Consider the following 20,380-nt stretch of genomic DNA (forward strand, 5'->3'; position numbering starts at 1 on the left):
TTTGATTGTCACTCATTGTAATATGAAAAGCAATTCCTTAACCATCTGCTAGATGAAAAGGGCTCCTGACCTGTGTCCATGTCCTGCCTGATGTTCCTTGTCACTGTGGTCGTAGTGTGGACTTGTGTATGTGTGCTACTAATCTAATGCAGTATTTATGAAACATGTTTCTGATAATATTTACTCTATTTCAAGACAATGCATTCACTCTATCCATCTGTCTTGAAAAGGAGGCATGGAGATAAAACAGAAATATTGAAGAATCAGCCATGACCCCTCCGGCGCTACCACATATGTGGAGCAGCACCATACAGCTCTATCGATTTCCACTGTATCCAGACTGTAGGCCATGTCTATTTTTCAGTGAGGATGTTTCCATGCCAAGGCCTCTCTTGAGAGAGGAAAAACACACACGCACACCGGCAGAGGTAGGCGAGACAGCAGCGGATGGCCCATTATCATGAGCACTTCCTCTCTGTGTGGACTGATATTAATAGTCGCTCTCATTCGGGCATTGATGGAATGTAACTGAACATATGTCTGCCAGTGGAAAAGAGAAAATGAGTTATAACTACGGGGATCATTCTCAGTTTTCCCTGGAGAACAGCAGGGCATCGTGAAAGCTAAAGTTAAATTATTGGAACAGAACAATATCACATTAAAACATTCAGCTTTGTTGGTCTTTTTTATGAGCTTTTAACTGAAGATCAAAGATTATGCAATCTATATTATACAGACTGACACCCTGAACTAGGCCTGAGGACAGGTTTATGGACTCCCAAACCTAGTTTGGATGCTTTGTTTTTCGGAGCTAACTCTGGACATTTGTAAGACTCAAGTTAAGATAAAACAATGTAAGACAAGTCCAAAACAGCTATAAAACATGGCAATGACCCACTACCATTTGGGACACATTTGGATAATTTGCAACAGATACTTGGATTTCCATATAAATCTTACCCAGAAAACTGGCAGTGAGTACTAGAAGCATCTGCAAACATTATCTGGTTTCATCTGGTCTCGGCAAATACAACCCAGAAGCACACTTTCACCCACTCTGTCTACATATATAGACTTTGCACATTTCAACATCTCATCCATCTGATGCCGGATTTGCCATCATGCCTTTTCTAAGGACACAGTCAAATTGGAGTGACACCAGTGTCCTTAATGCAATTAGGGATCAATTATACGACACTGGGTCACACTTACTCTGTAACTGAGTTGGTTTAATTGAATTGAACTGAATCCACATACCCCTCTGAGGCACTGCCAGCACCACTAAATGCAGAAGCTTTGAATTGATTTGTACTTCCAAGCTTAAAGATTACTGCCGACCCATAGAGAGAAATTGACAATCAGCTCCCTAAATCTTAGATCCAGCTGGAATCAAGTGTAGAAATTTAAAAAGGCCCTTCTAAAAGAGCCAAAACTGACTCACTTCTCTAAAGTGCACACTTTCAAGTTAGACTGCTGGAAACGTCAGCCCTGAACGTATACACATGGAATATTATCTTCTGTGGTCAGTCTTCCTTTGTTGTGCAACAGGAAGGTGAGCCGGTTATCACATGGTGAACTTACTGGATTTACAACTATATCATATAACAGCATCATGTAGTGTTAAATTGAAAGTAACTGCAATTTGACATGGGCAGAATGACAAAATGAACCTAAACAACATACAGACAGAAATGCAATCGTGAGAAGGGGGATGGTGAGTGTTTAAAATGTGCTTCAATTAAGCACTTTACCCTAAAAACCTCTAGAGAGAGAGAACGAGAAAAAAAAACTTGCTTTAAACTGGTAGGTGCACATTAAAAGCCTGGTTTCTATAGGCAAATCCATTAATTCACCCTCACTGGCAAATGACTCTGAGTAACAAATATGGAATTTTCTATATTAGTTAATAGCTTAAAACTGATCTCATTTAATGCATGCATGCAACTGAACTGCCAGATTATAATTAACACAATGCCTAACTCATTTTTTCTATGCCTCTGTGTTTGAAGGTGTGCATGTGCTTAAATCAAAAAAACAGCTAAAATATAATCACTTGCGGTGTAAATCTAATTTTGAACCACATACACATAACAAAAAATTCCTTGCCTTTAAAAATGCAACCAGAGTATGCCTTAAATTTAATTTACGATTTAGCTAAATAACATCACCTGCTCCCGAAAACAACCTTTTCAAATAAAGAGAGCATTTCTTATCCTTCTTACATTTGGACAGAACTGTGTCCCCCTCACAGACTATCAGGATGTCACATGCTTCTGTCTCCTATTGTTTGTCTTTCTCAGGAAGCAGGAAGTTCAGAATCGGCGTCTGCAGAAGCGGTGGAGAAATGAGCTTTTTGATGGATTTCTGTCTTCCTTGGTCCTTTAAAATGAGCCTGGGTTTCTAATCAACAGCTTTCACATGTGTCAACAGGAAACAAGCACACACATGTTACTCCAGGTAGTCCCCTGAGTTTTGTTGTTCAAGGTTTGAACAAGGCATAAAAGATTTGAAGTTTTTTTATATTTGTGAAAAGCTACAACTTTACAAAGAGTAACTGTGAGAATCAGCGTTTATCATCCGGGAAAATATGTTTTTTACATTGCAATCATCCATTGAAGGTTCACTAAGGAGAAGTCAGGTGCTCCTGGCAGAATTAGGCTTATACCCTGTATTTCACCACCAGAAACGCTTTCCGCACAGTTTAAATCACATATGTCTCTCTATGACCCTAGAGAATGAATAATAATCTGGTTATGTGTATTCCACATAAGAACAGTGACCATGGTTGCCACATGAGGTGAAGTTTCCGACATCAGTCGAGCTTTACGCACCGCGCGGTCGTCATTTATCAAACACTGTAACGTTATATCAAAGAAACTCAACTTCTTATCCTCAAGTTTTTATAATGTTGTATATCCATTATCCCTAAGGCACAACCAGGGGAAAATATGCAGAACATGCAGCCCTTTCAATAACAAGCTGAACTCACCTCTCTTTATTGTCGGTAGGTATTGTTGTGTTCAAGCCCCCAGGTTCGCGAGGATCTTTTGTCTTTTTTGTTACCGGAGGCTAAAATGACTCTGTGGTCTCAGTGATTTCGCGTCCAAAGTCATGCACACGAAGGAAAACCCGATGCGTAAAATACAAGCAGCCGGTGATACAGTTCATGTCAGTTTTGTGAGGACACAGGCTCTATCGGTAGAGTCCCGTGTCCGTCGGTTCACTCGTTTACCCCTCCTCCGCCCCATCAGCTCCCCACAGTCAGTCCACCCTGAGCAGATTTCCCTCTGCCGTTACCGTGGTGATGCGCACGCTATTGACGCAAGCGCGGGCTGAAACGACAGTCTGAAAATAAAATAAAATAAAATAAAATAAAATAAACGCATAGTGTCAGTGTTAAAGGTTTGGGCAACAAGGTTATTTATTTATTTTTTTTATTTTTTATTTTTTGCAAGAAAATACACATAGGCCTGTAGAAAGGCAACATAATCTCATAAGAAGATCCTAAAGAACAGAGCACAAAAGAGAAAAAAAATACACAAAAGAGAGAATAAAGAAAGAAAAAAGTAGAACTATACAATCTTCTAATTGTTAAAATTTCTTCAGTAAACTAGAAAAGTCTTTACATTTTACAAATCTTACAGATTTTCAGTACATCCAAAATTATTTTTGAAAATCAGAAAGCAATGGCTTTGTTTTAAGGCACTTACATTTATGAATATAAAATGTGCCCAAAACGAAATATTATTCTGTACAAATTGAGTATGTACCCCTTCCATTATTGAACCAAAAATAATATCAACAATGGGGAGCTACCAAATCAAATAATCAAATGAAACTATTTATATGCACTTGATAGAAAAATTGTGCCAAAGCTCTATGATTTTTTTCTTTTTTTTTACATTTACCCTAGTAATGTTGTTGTTTTTTTCTTTCTTTTTCTTTTTTTCTTTTCTTTATCTTTTTTGTTGTTGTTGTTGAAGAATCTTAGTTTGTCATCAGAATAATTAAACCACAACTTATATTAATTTGACTCAGTGGGTCCAAAGAACACTGTAAATATACGATTTCAACTTGTCAGTGCATCCTTCATTTTAAAGGAAGTTCCCACATTAATTAATTTACAGTTACACTGATACTCATAATGACAAGTTCAGTGGAAAGCCTTATACCTCTTACAGCTGTATGTTGTTACTAGGTTCTGTATAACCATTACTCTATATTAAATTTTAAGACAATATGTGGCATATCAGCTAAATGCATATATAAAAAAAAGGATAAAGTGATCACAGTTTTTTCTTAAACCCTTTCTGTATCTTGGATATAGAAAAGGAGGAGTGTGAGAGATTGCTGCCTCATCTTGTCCAGCTCTGTGATTTGACACATGGCTAGACAGCACTGCAAGGCCTGCTCACACTCTCACATCCATTTTGATTCAGCTGATTATCCAGTGAGACAGGTTAATGAGTTCTCTGGATCTGTTATTGTAAAAAAGTTCCACTTCTCACCTCAGTGACCACAGCAAACGAGTGGACATTTTCACAACACACATTTGTTAATATTACAGGCATCCTGATGAAGGACATGTCACCTTGAACTTCATATTGATTTAAGTCAAACACTTAATTGCAAGTAGGCTTTTCTTCTATGTTTTTTTCTAAGTTTTCTAAAAAAAAAAGAAAAGAAAATTGGTTTCAGTAAGTGTAAACAGTCTTACTGATGACAAATTGTACCAACAACATGCACACAACTGATCACATATAGTTATAGTCTATGCTACCAATCATCATACTTCTATAAAATTGCTTTGTCTACAAAAATGTGAGGTGTTTTTATATAGAGGTAAGCTTTCCATTTTAAAATGCATTTTTATGCCCTAAATGGCAAAAACTACAAAAAAAGCACAGGGAGACAGAGAGAGACACAGAGAGAGAGAGAGAGAGAGAGAGAGAGAGAGAGAGAGAGAGAGAGAGAGAGAGCTTGTGAAAGAGGGAGGGAGAGCGATGGGGAAGGAAGGGAGTGTCAATGTTCAAAACAATAGAAAATCTCTCAAAAACAGAAACAACAGGCCTAGTATTGCAGGAAAATGGAATAAAGGAAAGAAGTGTGGCTTATGGCCAAAATATTATAATATGATGGACTTTTAGTTTCACATCAAATTTACATACAAACAACAACAAAAAATTAAGCACCCAACTGTTACTGTCCTATTGTTAATAAAATAAAATAAAACATTGTTACATGATTCAGTATTTATATGCATACGCTTGATGCCTTCAGAAAAACATATTTTACTGAATAAAGGAAATATTCATGAATTCTCAGTACTGATATGTTAAACAACCAGACATGCTACGGAGAAATATAAATAAATATATTAAATAGCCAAAACTGTGTTTGGTGCATGAATGTGGAAATGTATCAATTATATTACACTCCCCTGTTTTAAGAGAATAAAATGACCTGTGCAAAGACAATGGATTTCTGCTCCCATTTCCTCATGACAAGCTTTTGTTTACTGCCATCTAGTGGATAAAACATATAATGACTGGTCAGGTAGAAATGTTTAGCACCATCTGCTGGAGAGACATTTAATTAAAGGCTGAAAAAACAGATTTGGAAACCGTTCAGTCACCGCAAGCGCATTCAGATGTGTCACGGCAAGTTTGTTATAACGGTGACTACAATTAATGCTAATGATTAGCTAAATTACAGAGGATGACATTAAATACTTTTCTTCTGTTGGTTAAAAAAGCTCGATCTATTTGAATTAACTTTCCCTAAAATTTGTAGTATTTACTGTCAAAACACTCAAACAGTTCCTTGCGAGGTTAGACCCATCTGACAAAAAAGTTATTTTTCATATACAATTCTCCATGAATTAAAAATCCTTCATTTCTGTTCATTTGTCAATCCAATTGTGGTCCTCTTAAGATGATGGGATGTGAATGTGGAGCAGGTGACCATCTGTTGGACAGGCTAAAGACCAGCTGTGTTTGTGAGTCATAATATTCAAATAGCCTGTTTATTTCCTGTGTAAAAATGAACATGCCCTGTAAAAATTATGAATATACATCACAATTTGTTCCATTTGTTAGGTACACACCATCAGAAATAGATAGATAGATAGATAGATAGATAGATAGATAGATAGATAGATAGATAGATAGATAGATAGATAGATAGATAGATAGATAGATAGATAGATAGATTTAATAATTATTAAGTATTAGAGCAACACCCTAGCTTTAAGCCTAATGCTGATACTATCAGAGATTTTACTGCAATGTCACAAGCAATGTAAGTTTTAATTGACATGATCTATCTATGAGCTAGACTATATAAGAAGCTTCCAGTTTGGCAGTGCTGCTCTGCTCAGTCCGAAAAGGCACAGTTTCATTTGAAAGGTATTTTTCTGGAGGCGGTTTGTAACATATCTGAACCCAGTAGCCCCAGTAGCTCACGTGTTTTCAGGTGTTTCTGTGCTATCTCTGTATCTATGGATGAGTGAAGGTTTTTTAAGTGTTATGAATTTTGGCATTAGGTTTGGTTGCTGATATAAGACATGTTCCACAGCCCTGAAGAGGGATACCTTTATTGCTAATGTAAGAAAAGTGGATAATAACTTACAACATTCACAGATCATCACTTGTCACTTTGATTTTAAATTTCAGTAGCTTTGTGAACTGACAGTAGTATTTTATTGCAACGTTATATTGTCCTAAAATCCACTTGCATAAACACTGCACCATAGGCAATATTATCCGTAGGGGCTGCCATTGGTGTTTTGCGTACTGTGTGACATCAGAGCTCGGAACTCGGAGTACATCGATCTAGTAAGAGTTCATGGGTTGGAAGTCACAGGTGTGACTGATGTTCCAGTGCACTTTCACGGATATAAGGTTGGAAAAAGACGGGTTATGGGTTGCGTTGGGATGCGGCATAAATCTGCAATTTGGAGGACCTTTAAATTAGAGCGCCCTCTACCAGATAAATCCCACATTTGTCTTACCATTAAAGCTCAGAAGGTGAGGCCTTCTGTAGATAAGGACTATTTTGACCATTGTACATGTGTAACTTTTAAATTGCGGTCCAATTAAGTCGTAGGTTTTTTGACATGAATGTGATATAACTCACAAAGATGGATCTTTGAGATACAGTGGTGCTATACTCGGATGTTCTGTGACAATCCCAGTTGTAGGATCTCGGCCTCCAGAGAAAATTCCAAGGACTGCATCTTAGGCTAAAGAATACTGATGTTAAAGACTAAACTGTGTTAAGTCCATATGGGGGATTATCTGTACTCAGTGAATTCCTCTCCTAATTTGTGCTGCGTTTCCAGACTTTTGGTTCAAAATGTTTAATCCTATTTGCTCCACTACACTGACGTATTTTCATGGCTTTGATTTCTGGTTGGTCTGAGTGGACTACACAAGTGGATAGTGTGAATCTCACGCACAGACACTCAAAGAGGTTTCATTGGAGGCAAAAAGTAGCCTTCTGACGGAAAGGAACTAGCTGAGAGGATCTGGTAAGAATTCTCTTATTTGTGTAAATTTGTGGAGAATATACTACAGTAATAGTGTATTATTTATAAATTAACACAATCTTTGCAATGCTTAATATTTGTTGTAATATTAAGATAACTTACACTAACAAAGGAATATGATTAAGTAAAACAGGTGCCATCCATTTAGAGCTTGTGAAAATGGTGATTTCAAGTAATGTAATCTTGCATTTATTTATTTCAAATTTTATTTTATTACATATATATATATATATATATATATTAAAGTACATTTTTAATTCGAAAATGATTTTCATATTTTTTTTGACAATTTTTTTTAATTCTTGTGTTTTCTCAATTGCATGCTCATAGAAACATTATCTTGGGCCCTGTGATCAGGAGGCTATTTATCATTATTATTATTACTAATTAAAAACTATGTATTATGATCATTATTATTACATTTATTTTATAAAAAATATCTCATTATATATTTATATATAATGAATAATATAACCTAACCCTAACAAAAAAACTTTTAGCATTTTTTAAATAAAATAAATAAATAATAATAATAATTTTTCTAATTGTTTTTACAAATAAGGATGTCCCTAAAATTTAGTTTTATTTTCAGATTTAGCTCATTTCTGGGTACAAATTTGTCCCAAAAATATGGTTAAGAACTCACACATAACCTTACATATAGATTAGTCCATGTCTCCACAAGGCAGACTTTTTGTGAGGTACCAGGCAGAGACTGCCGAAGCAGAAAAGTGAAATCTTTAAGCCCAGATGGGTTTGACCAAAGATTGAGTGAACCCTTAATCAGCCGAAGTACCTCTGACCTGACCAGAAATAAGCAAAGAATCAGCTCAGATACAAAGACAAAGGCAAACACAGTTCTGCCACACACACACTCAGCACTAATTCAAGAAAGAATGCTCATAATTAGGGCGCTGTTCTCATTCTTCAAATTATTTAGGAAAAAAAAAATCTGACTTCTGTGAAATGGTGACAGCTCAGGATCCTGCTAGATAACCTCATTATCTTATTTACAAAAAAAGAGGCAAAAGGTAAAAAAGAAAATCTCAGCAAGACATTATTTTGCTTTGTGACAATGTGATCTGCTCACATAGCTTCACGTGACTGAATAAAACGCAATAAAGCTTGTTGCGTGCTATCATTGTAGTAATTGCTCCAGTAAGATAGCCCTGCAAATGTTTTCCAAAAACAGATGACTTTAAATGCCATCAGATTTCTGCCCCACGTGCGAATGGCTTGCCGTTGTGTGCTTGGCTCACTGGTGGTTGGGATGACCTTTCAGACTGCGATGCTTCAGGACTCTGTCCGTGTGCATACACAACTCCGGCTTTGTGTACCAGCTTCAGGAGATGATGAGGCTCGGGGCACTGTACTCTGTCAAAACCTAGACAGCAAAAAAAGAGCTTTTGTTCTATGAAGAAAAAAAAAAAAAAAAGAAATGGGCGGTCTGTTTCTGAGAAATAGTTTGTATTGGTTTGCTGGCAGGTTTATGGAGTTGTGTTGATTGTTCATTCAGAGGTTTTGGGTTGTAATGAAGCAAGATGACACATGCGAAGGTTTGTTCAATAATATATAAGCCTTTAGAACATACTGTGTACTTAGTTAAAAAAACTAACTTAAATCTAACTTTGAGTATCACAGTAATAGCCAAAAAAGTCACCCTGAGACGTACTCTGCACTTAATGTCTTCTTGGGCTGTAATGTAAATTTGTTGTCTTATGAAAAACATAAGAAGCCGATACATATGATTACTAGTTCTTTTATGGTTACCCTTTTAGTTTAGTTGTTTTAATTTTCTTGTGTATAAAATGTTGCACTGTATGGAGCATATATACAATAATTCCTTTGTCAAATTTACTAAAGATTTAATGAATACGTCGAGATCATATACTGAAATAATATTTTAATGGGGTGCTGAAGAATTTAGAGAATTCATAAGATAACCTTACTTATTAATCCTCCATGCCACACAATATTTACTGTACATGGAAACATTTAAAATGCTAGCTATTTAAAGAAACAACAAAATTGTTGCTATAAAGAAGCTGATAATATTGTGCTGTTTTAAGAATATTTTAGCAAGTTTTATTTAAAAAAAAAAAATTATAAAAAAAATGTTAGATAATGACATTTTTGAACATCATCATCTATTTATTTACACAAAATCAAGAAATATTTGATATTATTCCATATGGCAGTTCTGTAGTGCTTTTGCAGTAATGCAGGCTGTGGCATCAGTATTGCTATTTCAGTTATTTGTTTATTTGGAAGTGCTTACAATAATTACATTTTATTTATGCATGTTTAAACAACTGCCACCTGTTCCAAGGAACTGCTCAAAGCTTAATTCTATGAAAAGGTGTAGAGAAAATCATAGAGTTGTCATATGGCTTTTTATTTATTTTATTTATTTAAATTTCAAATTCACTTAATTTTAAAATATATTTTATCTATTGTTGATAAAAAGATCTAATTGCTCACTTTTTGCCTAAAAAGAGTCTCCTAACTTACATTGTCCTCTTTATTAGCCATAAGGCTTTCTGCAGATCTGTTGGATAATCTTAGACTTGTGAGCAGTGTATTATTCACTTTCATAAGAGTGACTAGTTGCCTTTTATTTCTATATGTGTCTGACTATAAAGTTATCATTCATTCTGTTTTTGGCCTGTGTGGCCTCTCCGACCTCTGACACCGTGACAAATATTTGTGCTCTCAACGCCCACATTATGGTACACTGTGTATTCAGTTTTGCCCTGGCCCACCAACTGTCATAACGGGTCCGTCTTGGAGTTTTATTGAATTCATATCAGATTCGACTTGGGACAGTATTCCAGCTGCACACATAAGCAGTATTGTCTGTCATGTAAGCAAGTGCATTTTTGTAATCCCTCGTCAATGGTCCAAGTGTTGCCCATTCTGGTCTGACTCTGGTACATTCTTGTTAATGCCTCTTGCCACAGGCCTAAAAGCACATTGCACGAATGTGGCTGGAGAAAAGCTGCTCTTTTGTCTAAGACCCTCCTCTTGAGCGGCGTGTCTTCGTCATAGCCTGTTATACGTAATGTGCATGTCTCTTCACTAAGGAAAAATGCTAATTCACACCCCTCAGGCTTGCATTTAAACCTAATGCACACACACACACACACACACACACACACACACTCACACACACACACGCACATACGCACACACTCACACATACAAAGCAATAAATACTTTGTGTGTTTAGTTATAGCACATGCAAATTAATTGTTTCACGCTTTCAGTGGCTCCAAAAGTATTTTGACCAATAAGCCATGCTTAATAATGTTTGAATGTCATTGCATTAGATAACAAAATATCAAACCAAGTAGCAACTGTGACCAATGCAATTTTTTATATTTTTGTCATCTTCTTTAACCAAATTATCCCAAGGTGATTTTTAGTGCATTTATTGTCAAACTAGAATGAGTCTACCGGAGTCCTGCACATGACACGCAGGAAAAAATATAAGGCTAAATCGTGTGCACGATTTACTAATTCGTTCCCTCAATGTACTAAAACTTGCACACGATTACTATAGCTTTCCCTCGATTTACTATTGTATTCACTCGATTTATAAATTGTGTGCACGATTTACTAATTCATTCCCTCGATTTGCTAAATCGTGCACACGATTAAGCAAATCGAGCGAGCGCAATAGTAAATCGAGGGAATGCAATAGTAATCGTGTGCACATTTTAGTAAATTGAGGCAATGAATTAGTAAATTGTGTGCACAATTTTTTTTTTTTCTTGCATGTCATGTGCGGGGCTCCGTAGAGTCTAAATACAGAACCTTTTGTCTTTTATTGTAATAGTATCTCTGTTGTTTTACAATGTAAACGGCTTGTGAATTTGCTTATAAAGTCTTCTTATGGTTTCTTTCTTAACATAAATGCCACTTGTTGATGTATATTTTTTGACACACTCACGTTTTGTTTGATATGTATGCACATGCATCTTACAAGCTTGCATGCATCCATAAATGCACACATTTTCTTTTTTCAGAAATGCGCTCTAATACATACAAAAAACGAGTGTCTGTTGTTTTAAATGAGCTGCATGTTGGTTATGCACATTTTTTGTGCAGTTCAGATCATTCTACTCTCCCCACTTTCACCACTACATAAGATGTCAGAACTTTGCCCCTTAATTGACTTTTATGGTCTTTAAGTTGACATAAATCTTCAGATTTGCCATGAACTAATGGCTACAGATTAGTTATTGTCAGCAAAGTTTAGTGTGGAATGGATGGGTCTCTTTTTTATTTCTTTATTTTTTTGTCAGGCAACGCTGCTTCTCAGCAAACAGTTTATTTAAAATGTATACACACAGTAATAAGTGTTACGGTTGTCACATAGGACTTCAAACATCAGAAATTAGTGTAAATGTTTCCTAGTATAATGAAGATAGTTTACAGTGTTTTCAGGTTTGATGTGTTATTAATGCACACATTTTAAAGGAATAGTTTACCTAAAAATGAAAACTGGCTCCTCAGGCCATTTAAGATGTAGTTCTTCATCAGAATAGATTTAGATAAAATTAGTTTTACATCATTTTCTAGTTAAGGGATACCATCAGATTGAGAGCTGCTAAAACAGCTGACAAAAACATCACAATAATCCACAAGTAATCCACATGACTCCAGACCGTCAATTAACATCTTGTGAAGTGAAAAGCTGGATGCTTGTAATAAACAAATCCATCAAGATTATTGCATTCTCCAGTGAAAAAGAACTATTAATTTAATGGAATGGTGGAATATGTACTTGATGTAGAATCAGTGGATATGACTCTGATTTGTTAGCTCCTGGTAATCCATACACTGTATGTTTACTTACATTTTTACTGCGATGGGCAGCAAAGTTGTGTCAGCGTTTTGATATTTCATTATTTAATTCATTCATGCTATCCATAAATACGTATGCATGTTTTCTGTGTTTGGTAACCTAAGTTTACAGGATTACATGTAGTAATAACATTTCAGATTATTAACCATTTTTAAAAATGAACAATTAAATAAGTGTTCATGATCATTTCAATGGATTTAATCATTGCTTATGTATAGTGTTACTGTATCTCTTTTAATGAACAGTACCCGACAGCCTCAAATCACCAATAAAATGTCACCAACTCCTTAAGGACACAGTTTACTATTGACTATTACCTCCCTCAGCCATTCTCCTATGAGAAGATGATAGAACTGTTTATGAATATCTCCATAGACACAGTATCTGTTGTCATTTAGAGAATACTGCTTCTCTTCAGCAGGAAGGGTTTAATGAACCCTAATGTTTTAGGGCAAAGAAGGATAGTATAGAGAGAGTAAAGAGAAGCACAAAGACTTTCCCTTATGTTGTAAGAAAAGAACAGCATTCTTATATACCCTGACTGAACTAAATGAATCTGCTATCTACAGAATCCACATGTGACTCATTTTATGAAGTCTGGCTTCCTTTAAATAGGAACACATAAATAAACACAAACACATCATGCAAAGGATCAGAAGCACAAAATATTTTAAGATTGTTTTCCCTTAAATTCAGTTGGCACAAAATAAATAAATAAACAAATAAACTAAAGTTATTATGAAAGCAACGACTATTTGCACTTGTGCATGTGCATATGCCCACACTGTGTTTTAATCTATGAATCCATAAAAATCCAAGAATGATTTATTTTGCTTCAGGGACTCTTCAAAACAATCATTACATTGTGGTGACAAATAATGTCCCTATAGATTACCAGAAGGGCATGTTCAGTTTTCAGCGTGCATGTGTCTCGTGGTGTCATTATGTACATAATAGCAATACTTTACAATGTGTAATAAATCACGCAGCTCCTATGCTTGTCTGTTTTTAAAGCATGCCCTAAGTTAAATAGTGTGAAATGTGGTATTGATTCATAATTAGAAAGGAAACTAAAATTTACAGGGATGGGGTAGTTTCATCTCTAAACCAGGTTCATTGAGTAGGTTCTACAGTACATCACAGGACAGCATTCCTTATAGTCTCCCCCTGAACAGAATGTGTGTAATCTGACCATCACCAAACACAGATGCTGGTTCAATGCTTTAATAGTATATAGTCCTAGTCCAGAGAGTGGTCTCAGTCTCAGCTGTACATGTGCTAGGACTGATGATGTCGCTAATGCGAGGTCTTCATCGCAGGGATGTCTGAATTACCCCTCTGTTTGACTTCTAAAAAAGAATGTTGCTCTTTAAGACATCCAAATGACTATGAAAACAGGGGAGAGGAGGGTTGTGAAAGTGCAAATCAAATGAAAATAACGTTTTTAGGTGTGGGTGTGTGGGGGGATAATTAAGAGGAATAGGATTTGCTCAAAATACTGAGGTGAAAAAGTGTTCTCTAACCCCCCACCTCCACCCACAAATTTAGAAGTTTTTCATGTTAGTGTGGACTTATTTCCATATAGAGCTCCAAAAACATTATTTATCCTACAGTGGCTTTCACAGAAACTATTATTTTTAAATAGCATTTAAAAGCAGAACATCTGTGAATATGTGATGTAAATTAATGAAGGGTTAGAAATATTAGATAAGATTAAATAACAGCTCTGTGATTTAACAGATTCAAATGATGAAATGAAAAGCACCTGAGGCACTTCCAAGAAGTAGATATTAATCATTGATCAAACAGATCCAATGCTTCTTCTGAGCAGGTCATAGGCATGTATAAACAATTTTCATTTGTGTTTGCATCTCTTGGATATCTACCCTATGCATGCATGTGCTTTGTGCAAGTGTGTAAAAGACACAAAAATAGTTATGTAAGTGATAATTACATTTTTGCAACAACATTTCAATGATTTTTCCACATGCCATTTGTATGGTTTTCTAAGCTTTGGGTGTGCGTGTGTGTATATGTGTATGTACGTGTGTGTGTGTGTGTGTGTGTGTGTGTGTGTGTGTGTGTGTGTGTGTGTGTGTGTGTGTGTGTGTGTGTGTGTGTGCGTGTGTGTGTGTGAGTATATTTTTGTGCGGATGTATGAAACCAAATTGAGCAACTTAAACATAAGGATTATTATTTTCAGAACATTTTGTATATCCAACAGCTCTTTATATACACAAAGTCCCAATCCAGTGATTCAATCGGATATGAATTGTACATCTGTGAGTTTGTTTGTGCGCACTTACATACGTGTGCACAATATTTCAACCTTTAAAACCAAAGGCCCATCAGGCAACAAAGTTCTCTTTCCTTTCTTTCCCCCTTCAAGATTTCAGAGATAACTCCATCTTAAACTGTCTTGTTTTTAGACTAACAGTGGCACTGATTGTATGCCGGATGCTGAGAACAAACAATGTTTTATGCAGGATGAGTGGAACTAAAGATGAAACGTTAGTTAGCCGCAAGCCAGTTTCAGTTTAGACACTAGTAACCTATCGTTTCAATGGTCCTTTTGTAGAAATGGACTGGTGACGTCAAATGAACTCTATAAAGGCATAAATTCATCGTTTTGGTAAAAAAAACAATATGAGAACAGCAACCCCCTCCCAGCCCCTTAAATACATTTTCAGTCTTTTCTTTGGCATTGATATCTTCAACTGGCCCAGACGACTGGAATCCATAAAGGGAATATTTTTTTGAGCTAACAAATAATCTTGTTCAACATGTTGGAGATGTTAGAGTACAGTCACTACCAGGTGAGACAAAACTTGATCAAGAACAGACATAATTCATATTATGTTTTGAAATATTGCCGAATTGATTGAATTTGTTATTGACTGTTTATCCTAACGTGTTTCCTTAAATTTGTCTTTCGCTGACTCACAGCCAAGCATATGTGTTTTGTCTTTTGTCTTTTTTAGCATGCTTGCAGTATTTGTACAATAATAAAATAAGCTATAATAAAATTATTTACTGTATGCAATGCATTTAGTCCAAATATGAGCTACTTTTCTGTAAACACACACACACACACACACACACACACACACACACACACACACATATATATATATATATATATATATATATATATATATATATATATATATATAGGCTAAAAATTAATTAGTCTCATGCACAAATAACATACAGTATTGGTAAGTTTCTGAGTGTCTGTCTGACTGTATCTGCATCATGTCTCTGTTTGTGACTCAGGTGCAGACCCACCTGGAGAGCCCATCCAAGTACCACATCCAGCAGACCCAGAGGCAGCAGGTGAAGCATTACCTGTCCAGTGCACTGGGGGCCAAGCTAAGCCCACAGGCCAGCACAGGGCCCGGCCCCAGCCAGCCCACAGAGCACGGCATGCCCCCTGGACCAGGAGCCAGCGCTCCTAATAGCCCTATGGCCCTTCTCACCCTCAACTGTGAGAAAGAGGTAGATGCAAAAGCTATGTCAATCAAATTTTGTCAAATAACATGTTATCCAATTATTGTGTCAAAATATGGTGAATACAGTGACAAGATTGCAATTTTTTTTTTTTTTATTCCTGTGATGAATATGCATTTTCAGCATCATTACTCCAATCTTCACAGTCAAATTATCATTCAGAAATCACTCTAATATGCTGATTAGGTGATTAAGAAACACTTCTTAGTATCACTGTTGTGCTGCTTAGTATATTTGTGGAGACCATGATAATTTTTTTTCAGCATAGTTTAATGAATAAAGGCTACAAACACAGCATTCAGAAGTAGAATGGAAATATAAATATTTGATTACATTATAAATGTCCTTACTGTCACTTGATTAATACAATTTTTATTTTCTTAAAAATATGACACTGCCCAAATGTTTGAATGATAATGTACATCACTCTACCAAGGCTGAAAATGAGTATTAAGTAACTGCATGCTGAGGCCTGTTAGACATCGAAAAAGCAAGTTATTTTAAGTTGCACAACTAAAAAGTTTCTCATTTCTTCGGATAGTTCCTGCTTTTTTCTGTGACTGATTGATGACGGCGTAGTAGAGCCTTTGATCTAAAGTACATCAGTGCTGTAAGGGTTACTAGGAAAGTAAAAATTGCCAGCTAGGAAACAAATCAGAGAAGTTCTTAGAAATTATTCATGTATGTGGCACATGATCATCTTTCTTTTTTTTTTTTTAATTGTCAATAACTAGTTTAACTTTTTATTTTTTATTAAAAGCATTTTTTGCCAGGGTATGACTTCATTACTAATGAAAGCGATGTAACCACATTATGCCCTTGCTTTATATAATATTTGAATTGTTACAGATGGACGATGTAATTGAAGACATCATAAGTTTGGAATCAAGCTACAATGATGACATTCTAGGATTCATGGATGCAGGACTTCAAATGACTAATACGGTAAAGGACTAATATATGATCAGGATTGTAGTGTATCGTGCACATTTATGTTCACATGCACTGAAATCTTTGTGTTTATGATTTATCATTTTTCAGATTCCAGTTTCTTCAAACCTGTTGGACATGTACAACAATCATGCTCTTCCTCCAACTGGGGTTACCATTAACAACTCCTGCTCATCTAACCTGCCGGCCGTCAAAAGGGAATTATCCGGTAAAATTTTATAATTAATGCTTATGAAATCTTTTAGTTACCATGCCAGAACCCACTATTCTAAGGAATAGTAAAAGTATCCATATTGTGTGCAGTTCCGAATGCAAAATATCTATGAAAAGTATATTGTATTAAATAGTTACCCCAGCACCTGGCATGATGCACATAATGGACAAGCCTGGATCATGTGGCACGTTTGACACTTATCAAAGGCCTGAAGGCTTTCCAGTAGGTATGTTTCCCTTTCCTCAGCCTCTGAAGGCACTAAGCATGAAAAAAGAGATTTGTGAGACTGTACATTTATGTCCAGAACATATTATTCCATTACCTTTCATAAGTCAACAAGTTTTACATTTGAAATTACATTTACATACATATTAAATCAACACAGTCTAAAGACTAAAAGAAAGACAAGACAGTAAATGCACACAATATGGACACTTGATTGATAAACATGGTCCACACAAACTCACATTTGAACTTAATTTTTTACGTTTTTAAATACTGACAGTTTTACATGTAATTGAAAATGTTCTAATACACAGTAATGCATTAGATTACACTGGCGCACTAGCGATGCAAATGTGAACTCTGCCTTTTTGTAAAGTTTTATAGCTTTGATTTTAAAACCGTGAAGTTATGTAATTATGAAGAAAGTTGTTTCAGTTGATATAATTATGTATTTCAGAAGCAGAGGTCAGAGCCTTGGTAAAAGAGAGACAAAAGAAAGACAACCACAACCTCAGTGAGTCTGATGATTAGATATTTGTTTGCATGAACACTTTTTGGGATATTTGTAAATGTCAAGTGTAATATAATAGAATATTAATTCTAATAATATCTAATCTTTATTGGCTTTTCCATCCATACAGTTGAAAGAAGGCGGCGTTTTAATATAAATGACAGAATTAAGGAGCTGGGGACATTAATTCCCAAGTCAAATGATCCGTAAGTCTCTAAAATATAAACATTGGTTTACAATTACTTACATGCTGTATTTATACTGTAATTTCAGTCCGTTTTATACCAATATGCATAAATTTAGTGGTTGCACGCAGATTAGGCATAACTGTGTGTATCTCACTGTTTTCAGAGACATGAGGTGGAATAAGGGCACCATCCTGAAAGCTTCAGTGGATTATATTAGGAAACTGCAGAAAGAGCAGCAAAAAGCAAAAGAGCTGGAAAACAGACAAAAGCGACTAGAACATGCAAACAGACATCTCCTCCTTCGTATTCAGGTAAACCAACGAATAAACAAAAGCTCACAAAACAAACTGCGATTGGTTAAAAGCTCATTTCAACTAGTCACATAATCAGTTTTTGAGGACAATGTTTCGACATGCCCTTTGACAAAACGCTTTTTTAATAAGATGGCGAAATGCCAAGTGTAACATTGCTTTGAAAGCTTATAAAGTATGCTCATGCTTCAGCTGCATGAAATTCAAAAGTTACACTCGAGTAATTGATTACGGGGAATTTCCCTCGTTTTGACACATAAGGCATTTGGTTCACAATACCCCTACTGTTTACACACAACTTTTCAAGCACAAATATATTATTTCTTTAGTAATGTACTACTGCATGTTATGCTGAAGTGTGTGGATTTGTCATTTCTGGTTTGTGTCCAGGAGCTTGAGATGCAAGCCCGCGCTCATGGACTCGCCGTTGTAGCCTCTCCAAGCCTTTATTCCTCCGACCTGGTTGCTCGAGCCATCAAACAAGAGCCTGGAATGGGGGACTGCACGTCTGATTTGTACCCACACCTCCCCAGTCCTGACCTGTCCCGTCCCACCACTCTGGACCTCAACAACGGCACTATCAGCTACAACGACAGCCCCACGGAAGAAGGGGAACCGGGGGTCTACGACAGCCCCAACAAGGCCTCCGCCAAGCTGGAGGACATGCTCATGGACAACAACCTGTCTCCAGTGGGCAGCAGTGACCCCCTATTGTCCTCCGGGTCCCCCCTCCCATCCAGCAGCAGCGGCAGCAGCAGTATGGATGAACATGAAAATGGCTGTTAGCATTGTGAACCAACATTGATGAACCAAAGTTAGATGATTAGATGTTTCTTTGTATAAAGTTATGTTATCTGAGATTACCAATGTTACATTCAGATAGTTTTCAATGCTTTCAATCCAGAACTTGTAACATGAAGAGCAAAATTACATTTCAGCACTTATCTTGTATTTTAGAATATTATATATTTTTTCATTTATCATGCTGGAGTTTACTAGTTTTAATAGTTTGATGATTTATGAAGGATTTATATAGAACAATATGAAGAACAGCTAGAATACCCCCAATATGATTTCTGGAGTTGGCTTGATATTGTCCTCAAATGCAACTTCTTGGGGTGTAATTTTCCAGTAACACATGCACAGTTCAATTCTCTTCTACTGTGCAACAGTTAATTAACCAAGAGCAACAACAAAAACACAACAACAGACATATCTACAGGAGAAACATTCACAGAGGTCTGGTAATTGTTGATGTAATGTAATTAAGGATGTCCAATCTTCAGCTATAACACTAAAATATTTTACTTTGTTCCTCATCCCACCATGAGAAAGCAGGAGTTTTGAACACTTTAAGGTGATGATACACGGCGCAACTATGTGAGCAATGTTGCCGAGTGATGTCCCTTGGGCACTTTTCCATTGAGAATGGGCAAAAAATCTTAATGGAATAGAAGAGCGAATAGATCTGAACAATGGATGTTGATCTATCCTTAAAGAAAATATCCTTTATAATATCCTCTATAATATAATTTTTTTTTTTTTTTACTTAAACCTAGCTTAATTTTTCAGAACAGTATGTACTTTTGTACAACGTGGTGGGTATTGTGTTCAGGCACTGTTTTTAGTGATTACTGACTGTTCAATCACTTAGTGTTGGACAGTTTGGACAGGATACTAACATTATCAGTTAAAGTATTAAAAATCATGTCAAAATCGTGATTGACAAAAACATACTCATTTTGTATCACAATGATATGGTGTATCTATAATGATGAATGACTTGCTATTGAACAGCTAAAGTACAATTCTCTTACTAGTCTGATCTTTATTCTTGTCTCTTCTACTTCATCTTATACTTGTTATCAGATTTCTACTGCAATTTTTTTAAAGGTCAATAAGGTCTCAAAAATGATGAAATTTTATTTTTGGAGCAAATCATTGAAGACAGGAGTGAAATCAGATTATCTGATTCAAATCTAGTAGTATTATTGTATTTATATCCATTGTTTTTTTTAAGACTTATGAAGACATAATTTCATGATGTTGTG

General features: G+C 35.9%; 2 protein-coding genes across 7 annotated transcripts in view; one reads left to right on the forward strand and one right to left on the reverse strand.

Moving 5' to 3' along the window:
* Positions 1-3,252, reverse strand: part of LOC113096053 (FERM domain-containing protein 4B-like) — a 47,689-nt gene extending 44,437 nt beyond the window's left edge. Inside the window, exon 1 of the mRNA XM_026261461.1 lies at positions 2,990-3,252. The gene's annotated coding sequence lies outside the window, so the exon portion shown is untranslated. The remainder of the gene's footprint in view (positions 1-2,989) is intronic.
* Positions 1,462-20,272, forward strand: LOC113096094 (microphthalmia-associated transcription factor). 6 transcript variants are annotated; one of them, XM_026261498.1, is made up of 10 exons: positions 1,462-1,552; positions 2,301-2,457; positions 15,696-15,917; positions 16,779-16,874; positions 16,971-17,088; positions 17,228-17,320; positions 17,777-17,833; positions 17,961-18,036; positions 18,182-18,329; positions 18,720-20,272. In XM_026261498.1, exons 2-10 carry the CDS (start codon positions 2,419-2,421, stop codon positions 19,113-19,115), a joined length of 1,245 nt encoding a protein of 414 aa, XP_026117283.1. In that variant the 5' UTR covers positions 1,462-1,552; positions 2,301-2,418; the 3' UTR covers positions 19,116-20,272. The 6 variants fall into 6 exon arrangements, with proteins under 6 accessions (XP_026117283.1, XP_026117299.1, XP_026117277.1 ...); XM_026261514.1 differs by lacking the exon at positions 17,228-17,320; XM_026261492.1 differs by lacking the exon at positions 1,462-1,552 and having other exon boundaries at positions 1,759-2,457; positions 18,720-19,115.
* The last annotated feature ends 108 nt before the right edge of the window (positions 20,273-20,380 follow it).

This window comes from Carassius auratus, chromosome 6 (genome assembly GCF_003368295.1).
Source record: "Carassius auratus strain Wakin chromosome 6, ASM336829v1, whole genome shotgun sequence".
Taxonomy (NCBI): domain Eukaryota; kingdom Metazoa; phylum Chordata; class Actinopteri; order Cypriniformes; family Cyprinidae; genus Carassius; species Carassius auratus.